The sequence below is a fragment of the Balaenoptera ricei genome, chromosome 17, assembly GCF_028023285.1.
Source record: "Balaenoptera ricei isolate mBalRic1 chromosome 17, mBalRic1.hap2, whole genome shotgun sequence".
Classification (NCBI taxonomy): domain Eukaryota; kingdom Metazoa; phylum Chordata; class Mammalia; order Artiodactyla; family Balaenopteridae; genus Balaenoptera; species Balaenoptera ricei.
Window position 1 is genome coordinate 4698620 of NC_082655.1, and position 18870 is coordinate 4717489.

General features: G+C 43.3%; 1 protein-coding gene and 1 non-coding gene across 2 annotated transcripts in view; one reads left to right on the forward strand and one right to left on the reverse strand.

Moving 5' to 3' along the window:
- Positions 1–1937: 1937 nt before the first annotated feature.
- FAM135B (family with sequence similarity 135 member B) overlaps positions 1938–18870 on the forward strand; it is a 172915-nt gene continuing 155982 nt past the window's right edge. Inside the window, exon 1 of the mRNA XM_059901473.1 lies at positions 1938–2014. Coding sequence (XP_059757456.1) covers positions 1938–2014 — 77 coding nt within the window. The remainder of the gene's footprint in view (positions 2015–18870) is intronic.
- On the reverse strand, positions 8415–8520 carry LOC132352138 (U6 spliceosomal RNA). Its single transcript, XR_009498605.1, has one exon. It is a non-coding gene; the product is annotated as a U6 spliceosomal RNA (small nuclear RNA).

An 18870-nucleotide genomic window follows, 5' to 3' on the forward strand; every position in this document is an offset into this window, starting at 1 on the left:
TTTGCCAGCTCTGCAGTGTTTTAAGGACTGAGACTGAGTGGGGTGGTGAGAAAGAGGGGCGATGCAGTGGCTGCAGTTTAATGTGAAAACGAAATGAAGCACGGAGTAGCTCTGTTTGCTGGCCCCTCCACTGGCCTTTTACTGGAAATGCCTTGAAATTGAAATTGAGCTTCGGGTTCTCACCTTGACCGGCTCCGATGCGTTCGGCAGGACTGGGGAGCGCCTCGATGGGTCACGCATTAGGGAAATAGGTTTTCAGCACTTTTTCTGAGTCTGGCTTTTCCAGGCTCATTAGCTTGAAATTCCATCCTGCAGAATTTATAGAGGTTGGCTCCTAGGATCTGCTGCATTTTAATGTAGTATGTGGAATCCTGTGTCTTTAGAAATGTTGCCCCGTATGGCACCCTTGCCAGAGCTGAGATGCAGCTAAGGCCTCGTTAATCCCTTGTGCTCTTATTCTTGGGAGCTGGCCGAGCATGGCCCCGTTAGCTGCAGTGAAGTTGTGCTCTGAACCCCAGCGATGGTGGTCTGGTCCTCAAGGCGTCTTGGGGGCAGAAAGAAGAGGGGCTTTGAAAGGAGACTTAGGTACCAATCACCACTTGCCAGCTAGGAGAGACCAAATCTCCTCTTACTCCCCCCACTCCCCTCTTATTCTCTCCCCTCCCCAAGATCATGCCAGCTGCTACCTATTTAGAACCTTCTAGTTCCCCCAGAACCTGCTCAATTGCAAGGAATTGCAAGTAATTATCTCCTATCCTCCTCCTAGGTAGCTTGTACTGTCCCATTACACATGGTAGTAAGCTGAGGCTGCTTACCAAAAGTACACACCACTAGAATATTCTGGAGTCACAAAGGGGCTCCAGGTTAGAGACTTTCTGATCCTTTTCCTTGTCTGCCCTATGGGGCAAGAACTTTTATCACAACATTCTTCTTGGACAGAATCAGACGACTTACATAAAATATGCAGCACCAAGAATACAGTAAATGCTCAGTAAAAGTCAGTTGCTTTTCCTACCTCCAAATCTCTGATATCTAGGTGATTTCATATCCTCAGAAAATCCATCCTGCCTTGAGTCTCCCTGTCAATTTGTTTCTCATCCTAGACTGGGAATATTTTAATTTTGTACCCTTTCATCTTTCCTATCCAACCTTCTTCTTATTGGCCCAGGGTCTCCTGGCTTGCAAAATCAACAACCTGTCACGTTGGGTTCAGCATCTGCTTGGCGATAGCACCCACTACCTCTGCTTCCCCTGCTCAGTAGAAAACACATTTGTCCTTGCACTCCAGGCACCTTAGATCTTTAGAGGCTACGTTTATACTAACAATGATAGAACCGTCTTCATTCATTATTATTAATTGTCTCTTACATTTATGAACTTTTTACTACATGTTGGGAACTGTGCAAAGTGCTCTATGTGGCAGATTTATTTAATCTCCCCATTGTCTATCAGAGTTATATGCCATTACCAGTCCTCCTGTTACAGATGAGGAAACTGAGGATGGGATAGGTTCAGTTGACTTGCTCAAGGTCACACAAGTAGAGAGTGGAGGAGTGGGGATTCTTGCTCTGTTGACCGTGAAGCATGTGCTCGTAGCTGGGGTGCTAGTGCCTCCAGGTGCTGATGGGTAAGGAATGGCAGGGAACTAGCCCAGCTTTACAATTAGTGTATCTGGGTCTGAGTCCCAGTTCTTGGAGGTGTGAGCTGTGTGACATTCTGTAAGTTACTTTATCTCTCTGTGTCTTTCCTATAATAGGAACCCCTGGGTGATGGTGTCCCGTGGACACGTCATGGTCCCGTTGGTCAGATACCCTTGTCCATCTACGTCAGTGCTGTTTGAGTTCCAGTTCTAGAAGCCCAGGCTCTCTGTGTTTGGCTGATGTGATCTCAGGCTGTTCATTTCCCTCTTGTTTTTTAGGTAATGAACCAAAGAGATCATGTCTGAAGTACAAGGAACGGTTGAGTTTTCTGTAGAGCTACATAAATTTTATAATGTGGATCTCTTTCAGAGAGGGTGAGTATGCTTTCACTATTTGTATTTGTTTACATATTTGTTTTGTTTTGTTTTTTCTCTGGCAGATCTTGGTGGTGAAGACAGGTCATAGGAAATTTTGGGTTAATGAGGAAAGAATTTGTATTATTTTTCCTGCCAAGTGGAAAATCCAAACTTTTAGTGCATTTGAAAATAAGCCATAAATTGACAAAGACCAGAAAATGCTAATTTCTCTCATCCTCTGGCACCTCTTCCTACTTGCTCTTTCCATTAAATCTGTCAGTCAGTGTTAAAGGAAAGTGAATTTATTGGAAATGAAGCTTGCCTGGGTAGCTCTGATGAAAAAGGTGTCTGTAGGATCAGTATTTCTAGGGGCCATCTCCCCAAACCACATATCATAAAACCCGTACCCAGATCTCTCAAAAACTGAGAATTTACAATGTCTTTTTAAAATACACAATTAAAATATAGCTGCTCCTACTTTTTCAGGATGTACTCTGAATTTGGCATTTTACGTGCATGATCTCACTAAGTCCCACACTGAGATGAAATCACCAGTTCATCTGAGCCCAACACTAAGTAGATTGAGATATGTGAGCTTACATATGGATTTGTAACCATAATTATTAATAATGTACCTCATCTGAACTGTATATTGACCATCAGATATTGACTAAAGCTTGTATGAAATCGTCATCGTTAACAAGACATTTCAAAATGTCACATCCAGAACACAAAGAGAGCCCTGTGCAGGCGGTAAAGGAGGTTGAAAATGAATATGGAAATCATGAATTATTCGATAAGCTTGTGGTCCTCTTCTCTTCTTTCCAGATCTATGTGGTTTGGGGAAGCATCTCGTTTAGCTGCATTCACTGCTAAAGTCTAATGTTGAATTAGTCTGAATTAAAACCAGACCATTGAATCACTGTTCTATGTGTGTGTGTGTGTATATATATATATATATATGTATGTATTTTAACATGCATGATATATTATATATAATTTTTATTGTATATTACTGTATATATATTACCACTGTATATATAATATATTATATATGTTATGTATATAATTTTATTACTGTGTATATATATATATTATAAAACGTTATGTGTTCCATCAATACATAAAATAATTATTTTTAAAACATGAATTATCACATTTCTTATCTCATCTTTTAAAATACCTTTTCTTGTGTTTATAATGCATACTATATACAAGTAGAACTGTACATGTATATGATTTATAAATAAATACACATATATTGGGGTTGCATGCCCAAAAATGTTTTTACTGGTAAACATGCAAATCATTAACCGTTGGAGACCACTGGTCCATCTAGCAGGGCAAGGAGAACTCTCACAACTTTCTTCTAGCTCTTAATGCTACTATTTCATGGTGTCAAGGAGTGTGGAAATCTAGGCACACACTTCGATGTGGATGAGGGCATAACTGTATGATCAAACTTGCTTGAGGGTGGGTTTCATTTTAGCTACATCCATGAACAGGCTAGGGCATCTTTTGGATGAAGGCGATTAGACCTCTCGGGGGTGGAGGGAGTGCTAGGATCTCTAAGGTCCCATCTGCATTAAGACCTTGACGTGAATGGTCCCCAGCTCCCTGGATTCTGCCTGCAGGGAGCTGTGGGCAGGCTGGGCATGATGCCAGCCAGGATTCTGCATCTGCCAGGGGAGTTTCTGACAGGCGTGGTCCCTGATGCTCAAGGGCCAAGGAATTTTCCGCTCTGAATCCTACAGGAGCCATGAGGACGGCGAAATGTAATTACTTTCTTAGCAAGCACTCCGTGGGGATGTGGTAGCTGCAGTCCAGACCTAGTAGGCAAGGTGGGGGCCTGGGTGAAAGAAAGTGGATGATCTCCTGATGTCATTAAAGAGAAGGAAGGTGGGGTTTGGGGAAGCTGGCCCGTTTTGGGGGGCTGTGAGGATATATGATTAAATGTGTGCTCCGTACTGTCCTAGGGATGGTAGAAATCAGAGCTGGGGCTTGCAAAGGAAGGAGAGTGCCCTGCTTTGGATTGCGTTTGACTGTGGTCATCCAAGTTCCACCTGGTTTCTCCAGTTAATGAGTAATGCCTATGGGCCTCTTTTACAAATGTGCCAGCTTATTTACCCCATCGGCCCAGATAGACACCCCTTCTTGATTTGTTGTGAGATGTTGTGTTGGAACCGCATGGATACAGAACTGAGAATATTGGATGAGGATTTGCCCTGATCAGGGAGTTACTTGCTTACAGCACATTTATATTTGTCAATAGTTTTTCTAGTCCCAGAACGCATACTGCTTTTTGGTGATGTTTGCTTTGAACAGTCAACTTGCATTTACGCGAAGTCTATGTTGACTGAGGTGAATTCTCAGAGGAAAAGCATCTCTGGAAACCAGTCAAAAGCATCATGAATTGTCACCCCTGTACTTGGCAGTGAGACTCACCCTGATAAAAAGGCAGGGGCAGGGAGGCACTTGGGAGCCTGGCTTTGGAGTCAGACCTGACTTTGAAGCTAAGCTCCGCCGCTTATAAGCTCTGAGAACATGTCCCTTTAAAACCAGTTATCACTCTGAAATGGTGATGACAAAGTCTGTCTCGTGGGGTAATCTGAATGGTTATGGCACTAGTTGCATTAATTAATATATGCAGAGCAGCTAGCATGGAACCTGGTGTCTAGTAGATGCTATCTAAATTGTCACTTCTCTAGTAAATCCTGGCTTCCAATCCGTCCTTAACACTATTAGCGGAGTTATTACCCCAAAGGGTTGCTGAGACCATCTTGTTTCCCTGTTTAAAAATCCTTCTGCTTCTCACTCCTCAGCCCAGCGCTCAGAGACTGAACGGTTTGAACTTAAACTTCCTCTGTCCTACTGTCTGTACTCAGACCATTCTTGACCCTCCTCCCCAATATCTGCCTTGAAAATTCTACCCTCTGCAAGTTCCCGCTCAAATATAACCTCCTCTGCAAACCACTTCTGTATATTGATTGATGTTCGCCTACTGTACTCAGCCCAGTTTTTATGAATCCCTCCTCTCCCTGTTTCTAAAGCGTACCTCATGTGTTTTATTCTGTCATCCACTCACACACGCATGACCGCAGACACTAGTAAGCATACGTTATTGGGTTAGGCTCCAGAAGGATGAAGATGAAAGCTATTCTGCCTTCAAAGTGTTTACCAGCTGATGAGGGAGATAGATACATACATAGCAAATGACCATGGTGTGTGATATGGTCTATAACAAAGACAGGTTCGGGTGCTGTGCTGTGAAACAGAAGCAGGAAGCCAGCCTGTGGGCAGAGTCAGAGAAGATGTCTTGGTAGGAGATAAGCTGTCATTTGAGAGCTGGGCGGGCGTTGGCCGAGCGGAGGACCTGGAAGGGCAGGACCAGAAGGGCCCAGCGGTGTCAGGAAGCAGAGCCAACCTGAAAGACCAAAGTGCAGTGAAGAGTAGGAATGGAGAAGTGGATGGGGGTAAGAGGGTTATAGAATTCATCCCAGCCTATCTTTTACTGGACGTGTGATTATAGAGATACTAATGTCAACTGCCACAAACTTTCTTACATTGCCGCGGGGGGAGGGCTGGGCTGCAAAAGGGAATGATTAGTGATGTCATGCGTGGCTTTATCTTCTTCTCAGCTGGATCCAAGCTCCTTCAGGCTAAGGACTCCATCTTATGTGACTTCATATGGCCAGTGCCCAGCATAGAGCCTGGTGCACCCTGACAGATCAAGAGCAGCTTAGGTACGGGGTCACATGGATCTCCATTAAATGATAGTCATAAAGATAAAACAGTCCCTAATTCCTAGTGTACTATTTAAATCAGTGCTCAGAGTGTGGCCCATGGGCCAGCAACATCACCATTGCCTGGGGGCTGATTAGAGATGCAAGATCTCGGAACCTGTCTCAGATGTGCTGAGTCAGAACCTCTGGTTGTGAAGCTCAGGAAACTATTTTTTTAACATGTTCTCCAGGTGATTCTGGTTGAAAAGCACAGGAAGCACTGTTGAAAAACTTTCTGTGAAAATATCAACCTAGGCTGTGTACTAGAATCATCCAGAGAACTGGAAAATCCACCCTCCAGACAAATTTATTTAAAAATAAAAAAATTCTGAGCTGGGACCCAGGCATCAGCACTTTCTAAAGTTCCCCAGGTAACCCCAAGGTTGAGAATGACTGGATTAGAACTAAGTGCATATACACCAGCCTGTTGTTGATAACCTCTTTATCATTAAGAAAAGGAGACATAAATCTCTTCTTTCATAATACGGTTGTGACATCTCCTCTTCCCCAGTAGGAGACTGGATCTTAACACATGCCTCTGCACATGCCTTCTGCCCAGGAACCTATAGAGATGCCACCCTAACTTTCTAGCATGGGTTCTGGGAGCCAGAAAGCAAAAGGGAAGCCATTATTTCATTTACAATAATTTTCTCAGAAGGAGATGCTTAAGTGAACAATTAATTATAAAACCCATTGCCTGGATACGTGTAAGTCATTAATATATTAATAATTCATACTTGCTTATGAGAGCATGAACCTTCATTTCTAACAGTGTTAGCTGAAAGGGAGCTAACATTTGTCCTTGAAAATGAATTCAGATTTCATTTTCAGTCTTAATTCAGACAAGGCTCTGAATCAAAGTGATTTTCTTTCTGAGTGAAGGTTTTCATTGTTTGATGTTCAGATTCACCTCCTGTCTTTCCTCCACCCCTTCTCTACAAGGTCATTTAGAAGATTTTCCCTACCCAGAGGTTTTAGATGATTTTACGTATATATTCTGTCCTGCCCACAGAATAGTTGCACAAAAAAGAACTATAATCAGTATGATTGTGGAAGATCTTATGTGGAAGGTCCAACGCTCATAGAAATGTTAGGATTGAAATCCCCTTAGAACAGACTCACCTGCCTTGTCTCTACCGGAGTGAAAACGGTTGGCTCCAAAGTCAAGTGATTCCTGAAAGAAAATCCCATCTTTTTTTTTTAACATCTTTATTGGAGTATAATTGCTTTACAATGGTGTGTTAGTTTCCGCTTTATAACAAAGTAAATCAGTTATACATATACATATGTTCCCATATCGCTTCCCTCTTGCATCTCCCTCCTTCCCACCCTCCCTATCCCACCCCTCTAGGTGGTCACAAAGCACAGAGCTGATCTCTCTGTGCTATGCGGTTGCTTCCCACTAGCTATCTATTTTACGTTTGGTAGTGTATATATGTCCATGCCACTCTCTCACTTTGTCACCGCTTACCCTTCACCCTCCCCATATCCTCAAGTCCATTCTCTAGTAGGTCTGTGTCTTTATTCCCGTCTTGCCACTAGGTTCTTCATGACCTTTTTTTTTTTTTTTCTTAGATTCCATATATATGTGTTAGCATACTGTATTTGTTTTTCTCTTTCTGACTTACTTCACTCTGTATGACAGACTCTAACTCCATCCACCTCATTACAAATAACTCAATTTCGTTTCTTTTTATGGCTGAGTAATATTCCATTGTATATATGTGCCACATCTTCTTTATCCATTCATCCGATGATGGACACTTAGGTTGCTTCCATGTCCTGGCTATTGTAAATAGAGCTGCAATGAACATTTTGGTACATGACTTTTTTTGAATTATGGTTTTCTCAGGGTATGTGCCCAGTTGTGTTTATGCCCTGACATCCCCACTGTGGCCTGATGCCCAGCGACAGCTAAGCTCCCTGGGAAATTAGCTAACCAGCCCTGATGTACCTTAATAGACTCAGAAATACAATTATCTTTGCTTGCCAGAGAGCAATTCATTTGTCTGGTTCTGTCAGAAACAATCCTTTTCTTCACTTCTCTTATTAAAATATGTTGCGATCCTTTTCATTCATTCCTACCCCTTTGAAAGGGAGTGGGGATTATACATGGTTTGATTTGGGATTTTTATCACTTGCAGCCAAGGGTTCCATCTAGCACAAGGAGGGTAGATAGGTTCAATGATCTTTAAGAGTCTTTCTGTGAAATTCCATGATTATTATTTTCATAAAAATTTGATCTCTCTTTCCCCATAAAATGGCATTTTCCCCCCCACGATAAGTTTTTTATTTTAAATATCTGTTTAAGTAACACTGAGGATAAACAAGAATATAATTATTATAAATGTGGCTTGTTTAGTAAAACTGCTATTTAAGAACCAGTAATATACTGACACTAATAAAGGGATTTATGTCCCTCAAATATTTGTCTTAATATGTCCTTCTTTGAAGCAGTTTAACTCTCACCATCTTTAGAAGTCTCCATTCAAATATTTTTACTTTGCTAGGTTTTACTTCTTGGCTACATATTCAGGCATATAGGCCTCTTTGGGAAACATCAGTACTCAAGGTGTGGTGTGTGTGTGTGTGTGTGTGTGTGTGTGTGTGTGTGTGTGTGTGTGTCATCAGACCTCAGAAATATGGAACGCTTCACGAATTTGCGTGTCATCCTTGTGCAGGGGCCATGCTATCTTCTCTGTATAGTTCCTGTTTTAGTATATATGCTGCCGAAGCGAGCACTAAAACGGCATTTTTAATAATTATTCCTATGGAGAGTGAACAGACGTCAGTAACCCAAGGGCTTATGTAGATGGACCTTCCGGATTATTTTTCTAGCAAATCCACATTCCTGTTAACAATTACCCTGTCCCATTTTTTTTTTTTTCCTTTTTTTTTCCCTTTGTATCTGTGACTTCATAAGCCTGCTGCTTTAAGCCTTTTATCCTCTTAACCCCTGGCTGAGGACATGCTCAGCAGATCTGTAAAGAAAAGCCCCTTCCAGGGGGCTGAGAGTTGGCCTGCAGAGATTAAAATGTCTCTGGTGAGCTCAGAACCACCCACAGGGCCTAATAACCTCCTGGAGGAATAAAGGCGGAACAGAAAGCCGCTGAATAGTGTGGTCCTTTCTGGTTTCGTGCTCACAGTGGTCCTCGCTCAGGCCTCTCAAGGAGAACGACAGGGCACGTGGTCATGGACATGGTGTAGAGGGAAGAGCAGAGACCCAGATCTGGTCTAAGAGACAGAGACCTTGGATCTATTTCCATGTCTTCTGCAACTAGCCGGGTACCCGTGGGCGAGTTACTTTCTCGGTTTCCTTACTTGTTTTGCAGGATCTCTATTAGAAGTCATGAGGTGATATTTGTAAAGCTTCCAGTTAGAGAGCCAGGCCTGGCGGTGCTGCCAAAGTGGGCTAAGCCCTCTCTGGCCTTTCTGTCCCATCGATTACAACGCAAACTCTGCACCAGATGGTCCTCAGCTGGTCAGTGCCAGGGCTGGAGCAGACCACTGGCCTGGTCGTACTCTGGACTGGGTGATCCGTTTTATATTTTAAGCAGTTATTTAGATTCATCACTACTAATCTCCCAGGAAGAGGTCTCCTTGCCAGTGGGAAACCTAATGGACTCCATGCTGATTTGTATTGGCCTCAATGGGGGAAATTCTGCTTTCTGTTCTTTATCTCATTTTTGGAATCTATAAAGTGAAAATGCCACAGTTCTTTTCTTCTGCCTTTATTGAGATGTAATTGACATATAATATTGTGTAAGTTTAAGGTGTATGTGTGATGATTTCATATGTGTATATATTGTGAAAGGATTACAATACGATTAGTTCAGACATCCCTCAGCTCAGATAGTTACCATTTTGTGTGTGTGTGTGTGTGTGTGTGTGTGTGAGATCATTTAAGATCTACTCTCTTACTAGCTTTCCAATACACAGTACATATCTAAAGAAATAATAGCTTTAGGGAAACTCGTGAGATACTATAGTCAATAGAGGTATACTGAACTATAGGATGTTTCTTTTCTAGAAGGGTCTTTGAGTGGATCTTGGGTCAGAGTAGAAGATATAAGAGAGTGAAGTCCTTAACTGCTCTGGTTTCATTCCCAACTGTTGTCAAATGTTGCTCAAAAGCAATTTTAAATGCATTTCATCATTTTCTCATTTTAAACTTTCAATAGCTGTCATACAGAGTGAAGTCAGAAAGAGAAAAACAAATATCGTATATTAATGCATATGTGGAATCTGAAAAAATTGGTATAGATGATCTTATTTACAAAGCAGAAATAGAGACACAGACATAGAGAACAAATGTATGAACTGGGAGATTGGGATTGACATATATACACTATTGATGCTAATGTATAAAATAGATAACTAATGAAAACCTACAGTATAGCACAGGGAACTCTACTCAGTGCTCTGTGGTGACCTAAATGGGAAGGAAATCCAAAAAATAGGGAATATATGTATATGTGTAGCTGATTCACTTTGCTGTACAGTAGAAACTAACACAACATTGTAAAGCAACTATACTCCAATAAAAATTAAAAAAATAAACTTTTAATAGCACACACATATAGTTTTGCCTAGTGAAAGAATTATGGTGACATTTTCATCCTTGTGCTTTTCCTTATTTTTCACAACATACATATCACTTTTGTAATCAGAACCCCCCCCCCCCCTCTATATTTCTACCTGTATCTCTCTTTCTCTCCTTTTACACTAGGTAGACAGTATTTCATATGCACATGTGTTTTGCTTTACAAAAATGTAATATATTAGTTTGTTCTCTATTTTCTCTTTCCAGGTTGTGAACATTTTTCATCACCCTCTATGTCCCTTTAAAACATGCTTAATAGCTGCAAAGAGTTCCATCATAGGACTCCATCATAATTTATTTAACCAGTGCTCAACTTGGGGACATTTTGCTTCTTTTATTTTTTTTACATATTAAAATGCATTTCATTATTTACAGTTGTCATGACATTTTTGTTCTTGAATGATTAGGAAACACTTCACTCTTGATAATATAGACAGGACACCCTGAAAATGAAGGACTTCTCCCACGTGTCTTCCTTCTAAGCCCCTGGTGATGTTGATGAAGATGAACACTCACCAAGCTCTTTTATCATCCAACAGGGTGAGGGAGGAAATGATCATCACCCTAACTGTCCTCGTTTAATCTCAAATCTCTGTTCCATCTCGCCTTAGACTTCTGCAGAAGGCATTTTACAAAGCTCAGAGGAATTAAACACTGATTAAGAATCTTCGTGGCATCAGGCAGGGAATCTCCACCTTTTGAGTAGAGGAGCATTTGTGAACAGTGGGAATCTAAAAATCTCCCACGTCACTGATGTCTGGGTCTCCATGGCCTCACAGATCCCAGGAATTGGCACTCAGGTCACTGCAAGTTACTTTTTGGGAAAAGAAAAGACATGCGTGGAAGGCTGGTTCTTTGCTGCTCTTCCTAAAAATAGGCAGAACTTTGATTTCATCGGCATGCTGTGCTCCCAGAAAGGGTGAAATTCTATGCTCTCTCTGAAAAAAATCTCTTTAGTGTCATTGCATGAAACTTTTATGTCTCAACCCACTAGAATCAACCAGAATTTATTTGGAGTAGAAAATTATAAAATTCTCTATTATTACAAATAGCCTCACATAACCCCACAATTCTACAAGGGATGTAGTATTATCCCTACATCATAGAGGAAGCAGAGCCTGACATGGGTTCCACATCTGGCTCAGTTTTGCACATTGTGCAGGTGGCCAGGTGGGGGGTTTCTTGTGGGGATGCCTACACCCCAGATTCCACGCATTTGCTTTCTACTTCACGAGGCACGTTTTGTTTGGCTTGGGCAGACAGGGGTGTTCAGATGTTACGATGACTGCCCTTACCTTCAACTTAGTTAAACGCCTGCACTTCTGCAAACAACACAACTACAGAGCACGACTTTCCCTCCTGCTCACACTTCCTTTCCTGGCTGTCTGGCACCTATCTGGATGTTTTCCTTGAATAATCAGGGGATGATGTACTGGGAATTGAATCCTTCCAGCCAAAGACTGACAGACCCCGGAGGCATTTGCTTAACCAAATCTATTCACACTTCTTTGACAAAAGATCTTTCCATAAATAGAATCCTCGGAGAAGATCTCTTGCCGCCCCCCCCCCCTTTTTCTACCCATTAAAGCTTTCTCTACTGTCATCTTTCTCAAGAAGGAATATGTAGCATCCCTCCCATGCAACTCTTGTGCAAATCGCCCCTTGTAAAACAGACCCAGGGTCGTCTCTTGTTCTTTTATTTATTTCCTCATTAATTTACCCATTCTGGAGACTTTGAGCTCTTGCTCTTGTCGGGTCTGTCCTAGGAATTCTGGGCAGAACATTGAGAAAGAGCCATGAACTCAGGTTGTTTCCAACGTGCCATGGGAGAAAGAGATGTAAGTCAATAAAGTGATGTCAGAAATGAAACAATAAAGCACGGACAAGGTACTAAGGTGCTGAGGGAGGACAGAGATGCTGTCCCCTCAGGAGGCATCACGACAGGTTACCCAGAAGTCGGGGGTTCTACTAGTCAGGTGAAGGCTGGAGGGGAATCTCAGTCATTGAGAACAGCATGTGCAAAGGCCTGGGGGTGATAAAGATCATGGCATCCGTGGGAAATGCCACACTGCTCAGGAGTGCTCCCTAGAGGTGGTGTTTTTGATGGAGTGGGAGAGGCGGGATTGCACCTTGTCGATCAAGGAGGGCTAAGAAACCATTTAAGGGAATTTCTTGACGATTTGTGTTGTAAAAATGATGCTTTGGAAGCAAAGAGGATGGCAAGTGGGGTGGGGAAAAATAATGACAGTGGTGAGGACAGCTCAGACGGAGAATAGTTGAAAAATCTTGAAGCAGTGGAATGGGAAGAATTGGTGCTTTAATGTAATGTTACGGGGGAGAGAAGTCATAGTGATAGTCAGTTGCCCTCTTGGGTGAATTAGTACATAAAGTCGAGGAGGAGGAGGACCAGGCAGCCAGAGATGATGTGAGTCTAGAGGTCCGGAGGCAATGGGGTATCTGAGTCCAGAGACCAGGTAGGAATCAGGGCTGGGATTCGTCTGCTCATGGGCATAATTGAGCCTGGATGAAATCATTCAGTGACTTGTGACACTTTGTGAGCTCAGACTGTGTGCCAGGACCTTTACTATATCAGCTCACTTGATGCTATTGACAGCCCTATGAGCTAGGTATCATTATGTTCATTTTACAGATGGGTAAACTGAAGCTCCAGGACGCCTGGCTATCCCAGGGCAGAGTCAAGGTTTGAATTCATGGCTGTTTGCCTCCAAAGCCGGTGTTATCAACACTGTTTTTTATTCTGTTGGCGAGACCAGACTCCAAGAGAAAAATCACAATTTAAGCACAATTGAAGGCGGAGAGACAGGCAAAAGTGTTGGGAAGGTGCTAGAAGCATCGGAAGAGAAAGGAAATCACAGTAAGAGAAGAGATGGGAGAGCCTGAAGGGGGAACATCCCCAGGGTCAGATGTTGCAGACGGATCAAAGAGTAGGAGGACCCAAAAGGATCTTGGATTTGGCCTCGGGTGGGCACTTTGTCAGAGCTGTTTGTGTGTATGGTGAGAGCCTGGTATGCAAGTTTGGATGTGAATTGGTCCCGCAGAGGGAAACCTCCCAGATGCTGGGGAGAGCTGACACATAAAGAGGGTTTGCTATCCAATGTGATCAAGCCGACGTTGAGCTGATGGGCACAGTTGTCCGCCACTTGATGGCCTCTCAGAGCTGATGCTTCTGGGGTGGGGGAGGGATACAGAGAAGGGTCCTGGTGGGGGGCAGGGGGCGGGGGGGGGGGGAGGAGGTGGAAATGCAGACCAAGGCGTTTGAACTTTCTCCTCTAAGGATGTTACAGGAGGGGTGAGTATGAAATGTTTTAAGTGGGGGAGGATCACATTTGGGTTGGAACACCCTTTGGCTTAAGCATGGAGAATGCAGGCACTGCCTGACAGGTAGGTGGCACTCACACATTTGAATTCCTAGTCGTTGGGTGAGGTTACTTATCTGAACCAGGTCCTGATGATGAAGGAGACATTTACTGAGCAGTGTGACAAACACGTTTCTCATCACACTCCAGATCCTATCGATCGGTAGTTTCTGAGGTTTGTATAAAGCTCAAATCCCACCACTGATTTCTCTCTTCAGGTGACTTAGTGAGCTCCGTCCGGACCCATAAGAAACAGTAATGAAATGGAACCAATGTCCTTTATTTGTAGCTGGGAAAGTTCCTAATACTCCCACAGAGCAGGGTATTGAAAAAACAGATTGAGCAATAAGGATTAGGCATAGGCATAGATGCCAAAATGGGATTTCTTCCGGTCTCTGTCTGCCCCAACTGAGATAAATCTTTAGACTCAAGTGTTTAGAGACAGGGGAGGGAGAGGGAAGGAGAGAAGATGAATGGATACCTTGGGTCCAGGAGGGGCACAGGATTTATAGGCTGAGCTGTACTTACTGAATACAAAGAATAAATGGCAGATAGAAGACTGTGCATGGCTCTTGATATTTATTGTTTATTATTAAAATACATTCCTTTCAGTATTTCAGTTTTTAACCAGTCAATTTGGCAGTGCTTTTCTACACTCACTTCCTGGGTCACCCGGTCCCATGGATTTAAATACCACCTATGAGCCACTGGCTTCCCAGTTTATGTCATCAGTTTCTCCTCTCTTCCATACTTCAGACTTGTCCAGTAGGTGTTCTCCATCCACTGTCATCTTGCTGTCTAAAAGCCATCTTAAGCTTGATCTATCCGGACCAAAAACCTGATCTCCTGCCCTCCCAAACCTCTTCCATCAAACAACCCCATCTCAGTCAACTCCATCCTTCTAGGTGTTGAAGCCAACATCTTAGAGCAATTCGTGACTTCTTTCTCCCTCATACCTCGTGTCCACTTCATCCAGAAATCTTATTGGCTCTATCTTCCAAGTTTATGCAGAATATGACATTTCTCACCTCTGTTGCTAATATGCTGGTTCTAGCCACCATCATGTCTGTCCCATCTGGATTTGCACAGTAATCTTCCCCATCTGATGCCCCTGATGCTACCCTTGCTCATCTGTAGTCCTCTTACAACACAGAAGCCAGATGGTCCTTGCAAAGCATAAGTCAGACTGTGATGCTCCTCTGTTCCAACCCTCTGTTCTCCAGTTTACTACGAATAAAGCCAGAATGACTTACTCTTTCCCTCATTGGCTCACCTCCTGCCGTAAGAGTCTCTCTCTTTGTTTTTTTTAATTAATTAATTTTTTATTTAGTTTTGGCTGCGTTGGGTCTTCGTTGCTGCATGCGGGCTTTCTCTAGTTGCGGCGAGCGGGGGCTGCTCTTCGTTGCGGTGCGCGGGCTTCTCATTGCGGTGACTTCTCTTGTTGCGGAGCACGGGCTCTAGGCACGTGGGCTTCAGTAGTTGTGGCATGTGGACTCAGTAGTTGTGGCTTGCAGGCTCTAGAGCACAGGCTCAGTAGTTATGGCGCACGGGCTTAGTTGCTCTGCAGCATGTGGGATCTTTCTGGACCAGGGCTCGAACCTGTGTCCCCTGCATTGGCAGGTGGATTCTTAGCCACTGTGCCACCAGGGAAGCCCTCATAATAGCCTCTTTGTAGTTTCTTGATAATGTCGGGCATGGAACCTTTGCACTGGCTGTTCCCATTTCATGGAATGCTCTCCCATCAACTCTTTCAAGTTTACTTACTATATAAATAAGGATACTGGGTGCAGAGAAAGGGTACTTTGCCTTGCAGTAGTTAGGCAGCTGGGCAGTGGAAGAATCCGCTCAGGATCTCAGATTTCCTGATTCCTAATCAAGACCTTTTTTCTCACAATCAAAAAAAAAAAAAAAATCCCAAAGTGTGTTCCGTGGAACCTTAGTCCCTAGTGGCAGCCGGCCATAGTCCTCTCTTGGGATTTTCCTTGCAACAATATTTCTTTACTCATCATATCACAGATCTGTGCACACGTGCACACACGCACAAGTATGTGCGTGTGTGCAGGTGTGCACACACGTGGAGTGGGCTGTGTGATACTAGTGTTCTAAAGAATATCCCTTGGAGATTGCCCTTTCCCCCATGCTGTCATCCATTCATCAAAAGGGTAGATTTGCAAAATTGTCCAAAGTTGGAGTTAATTGGTGCGGGGGAATGGTGCATTGCTTTGTGTCCTTTTTGTCTGGAAGCCTTCTTCTGAATAATACGGAAATATGAATGTTGATGTAGGTGAAGGAAACAGGTAACATTTATTACCATCTGTTTGTAATAAGAACTTCATGTGGGATTTCTAGTTTATGTCTTTGAGATATCATGTGAATGAGTAAACTTCTTAGATGAGGCCGCAGGGAGATTCAGAGGGATTTGCTCGGTGGCTGGGATTTGGGCTCTGGTGTCAGAGTGTCTGAGTCTGGCTCCCGGCCCCAAGCCCTCAGAGCAATATGGTCCTGGACAAATGACTTCATCTCTCCACATCTGAAAAACAGATAATGATAGTATCTGCCTCCTATGGTTTTTGTGAACAAAAAATTACATGTGTGTGTATTGTTCTCGATGATTTTGAGCTATCTAATTATTATTTATCATCATCATCATTATGGTTATTACACAGTTTGCCTGAGGGAACCCTACTGCTGGTGAGTGTCAATCCAGGATTTAAGCCTGCCTCTGGCTCACTGCGAAGCTGATATAGTCTTGTACGTGCCCTGCATTGCTGGCTCCACTTTGCTTATCTCAGCCTGAAGAAGGGGCCACAAAACTACCTCTCTTGAGAATTTGTCCATTTGTCTATCATCATAACCATCCTTTCATTCCCCCATTCATTCTTCCTCTCATCATGCATATATCAAATAGGTGAAAGGTGGCCCAACCTATGTAAATACTGGGGAATTAAACAAACAGAAAAAGAAACAAAAAAATGAATCAACCTGAGTTTAGTCTTTGAGGTATCCTAGGGACTGAACTAGGCATTTTATCTCCATCATTTCATCTAATTATCCTGGAGAAGCAGATATTATATTTCCCATTTTACACATGGGCAAACAGCCTTTGACAAACAATAAAACAAAATAACTGAAGCCATGTAGGCTGCTAATGGTTCCATTCCAAGTCCGTCTCACTTCCAATCCCATGCTCTTTCTCAGAAGCTACTCTGCTTCCCTTCCACAACCCACATCCAGACCCCTACCTCCAAACATCTTCCTGGGGACTCAAGAAATGAGAAAACTCAGAGGTACACCACTCATTCTGTTGGCAGTAATTTCACAAGTTTCATTAGTCCAGACCTTGAGAAGGACCTGCCCAGCTCAAACATCTTGACTTGCATTGTCCTGTCCTGGTGCCAGAGGGAAGCTGGGTGTTGCTGTCTCCTCTCTGCTTTGGTCAGACCTCAGGGACTTTGAATTCCACTCCATGTATCAAATCCAGGACACCTGGAAGCGTGTTGACAAACCTGAGTACCCTAAGCCTGCAAATGAAGCCCCATCTCTACCCAACAAGGAGTAATTGAACGAATTAGAAAGGATTCAGAATTGTGTGATCACCATTTAGCGATCACTAATGGCCTCCCAGAAAAATGAATTAGATTCATCATTAGTTTCTTCAAAGGCCAGAACTAAGACCCTGGGAGTGAAAGGAAGAATTTTGAGTACTTGATGTCAGGAAATGTTTTCTAATGGAAAGGTCTTCAAAGGGCAGGGCTGCTTTGAGCATCATGGGTGTCCTGCCTCTGAAGAAGATGGGGTCAAGATGGTTGAGATTCTTGGAAAGCTACGTATTTGGTGAGAAGAAGGTGATGATGTATTCGATCAGAAATCTTCGAACGTTTTAAAAAACCTTTGGCTTCCTTTCCTCAGAGTGAATCTTAAAAGGAAAGCCTGATATATAAAAGGAAAAAGTGGAACTGGTTTGGTTGACATTTCACGGGGTGCAACCTCCGAGGCTGCTCGTCAGAACATGGGGACATCATTGCATCTACTTGAAAACCTTTGGGAAAACAGCAGTAAGGGTAGTAACCACTGTATTGGCTAACATTTATTAAACACCGAACCTGGAACTCTTCTAGGCTTTGTATTTATTACCTCATTCATTTCTTCAAACAATCCCATGAAGTCAGGGCTAGGATTCTGTCACTATCATGTAGGTGAAAGAACGGAGGGTCACACAGGTGATGGGCCTCATCTGAGTTGACACTGCTGGGCTCAGGCAGAGCCGGGCTGTATGTTATGACATAGATTGGAGGGTCTCTAAGGTCATGCCAATTCTTACTAGTCTGTGATTCTCCCAGGACTGGTGTGTCTGCGTCAGGTCCCGACTAGCCAACCCCTGGAGACATGTAAGCAGAGCAGATGGTGGGTTGAGGGCTGCTACCTGGATTATCTAAAAAGCAATTAAAAAATCTCAGGAGACTGCAAGACGGCTGTTCACTGGAGAAGCAGCAGGCTGTCCCTTTCTGCGGGTGCAGTGCTAACTGGGTACCATTCCTTTTTGGCTATTCTTTCTTGGAATCTTTGTGAAGCCTGGGTTTCCGTGCACGATGCACCAGCAGAGAGGACTTGTAGGACTTTTAAGCCTCAGTGTGATAGTTCCTGATGTGGCTGCAAAGGATTCAAGACTTCCTATAAGCATTGTCACCCCTTTTGTCCTCTGACTTTGACAGCGAATCGTGGGCTTGTGGTTCGTTGATGCCACAGGAAGTGATGCTTTGTGTTTTGAAAAGCTGAGGTCTACTTCCACTCTTTTGTCTAGAAAGCACCTGGGAGGACAAGGACATGGCAATTAGCAGGGTCTTGTTCTGAAAACTTCCATCTCCCCAGCAAGCAGCCAGCTCCTCTTGGAGAAGACATCTTCCTACTGCAGACCTGTCATCACCACGCTTCACTTATTCTTTCTTTTGCTCATTTATGTATTCACTCATCAACACCTATGTGCCAGTCATGGTGCTAGATACTAGGGACCCAGCAGTGATGAACACAAGACCTTTCCCTTGAGCTGCTAACTCCTCGTGGTAGAAACAGACACACATTATTGGGCAGTGTGATTGTGATGAGCGTTTGCGA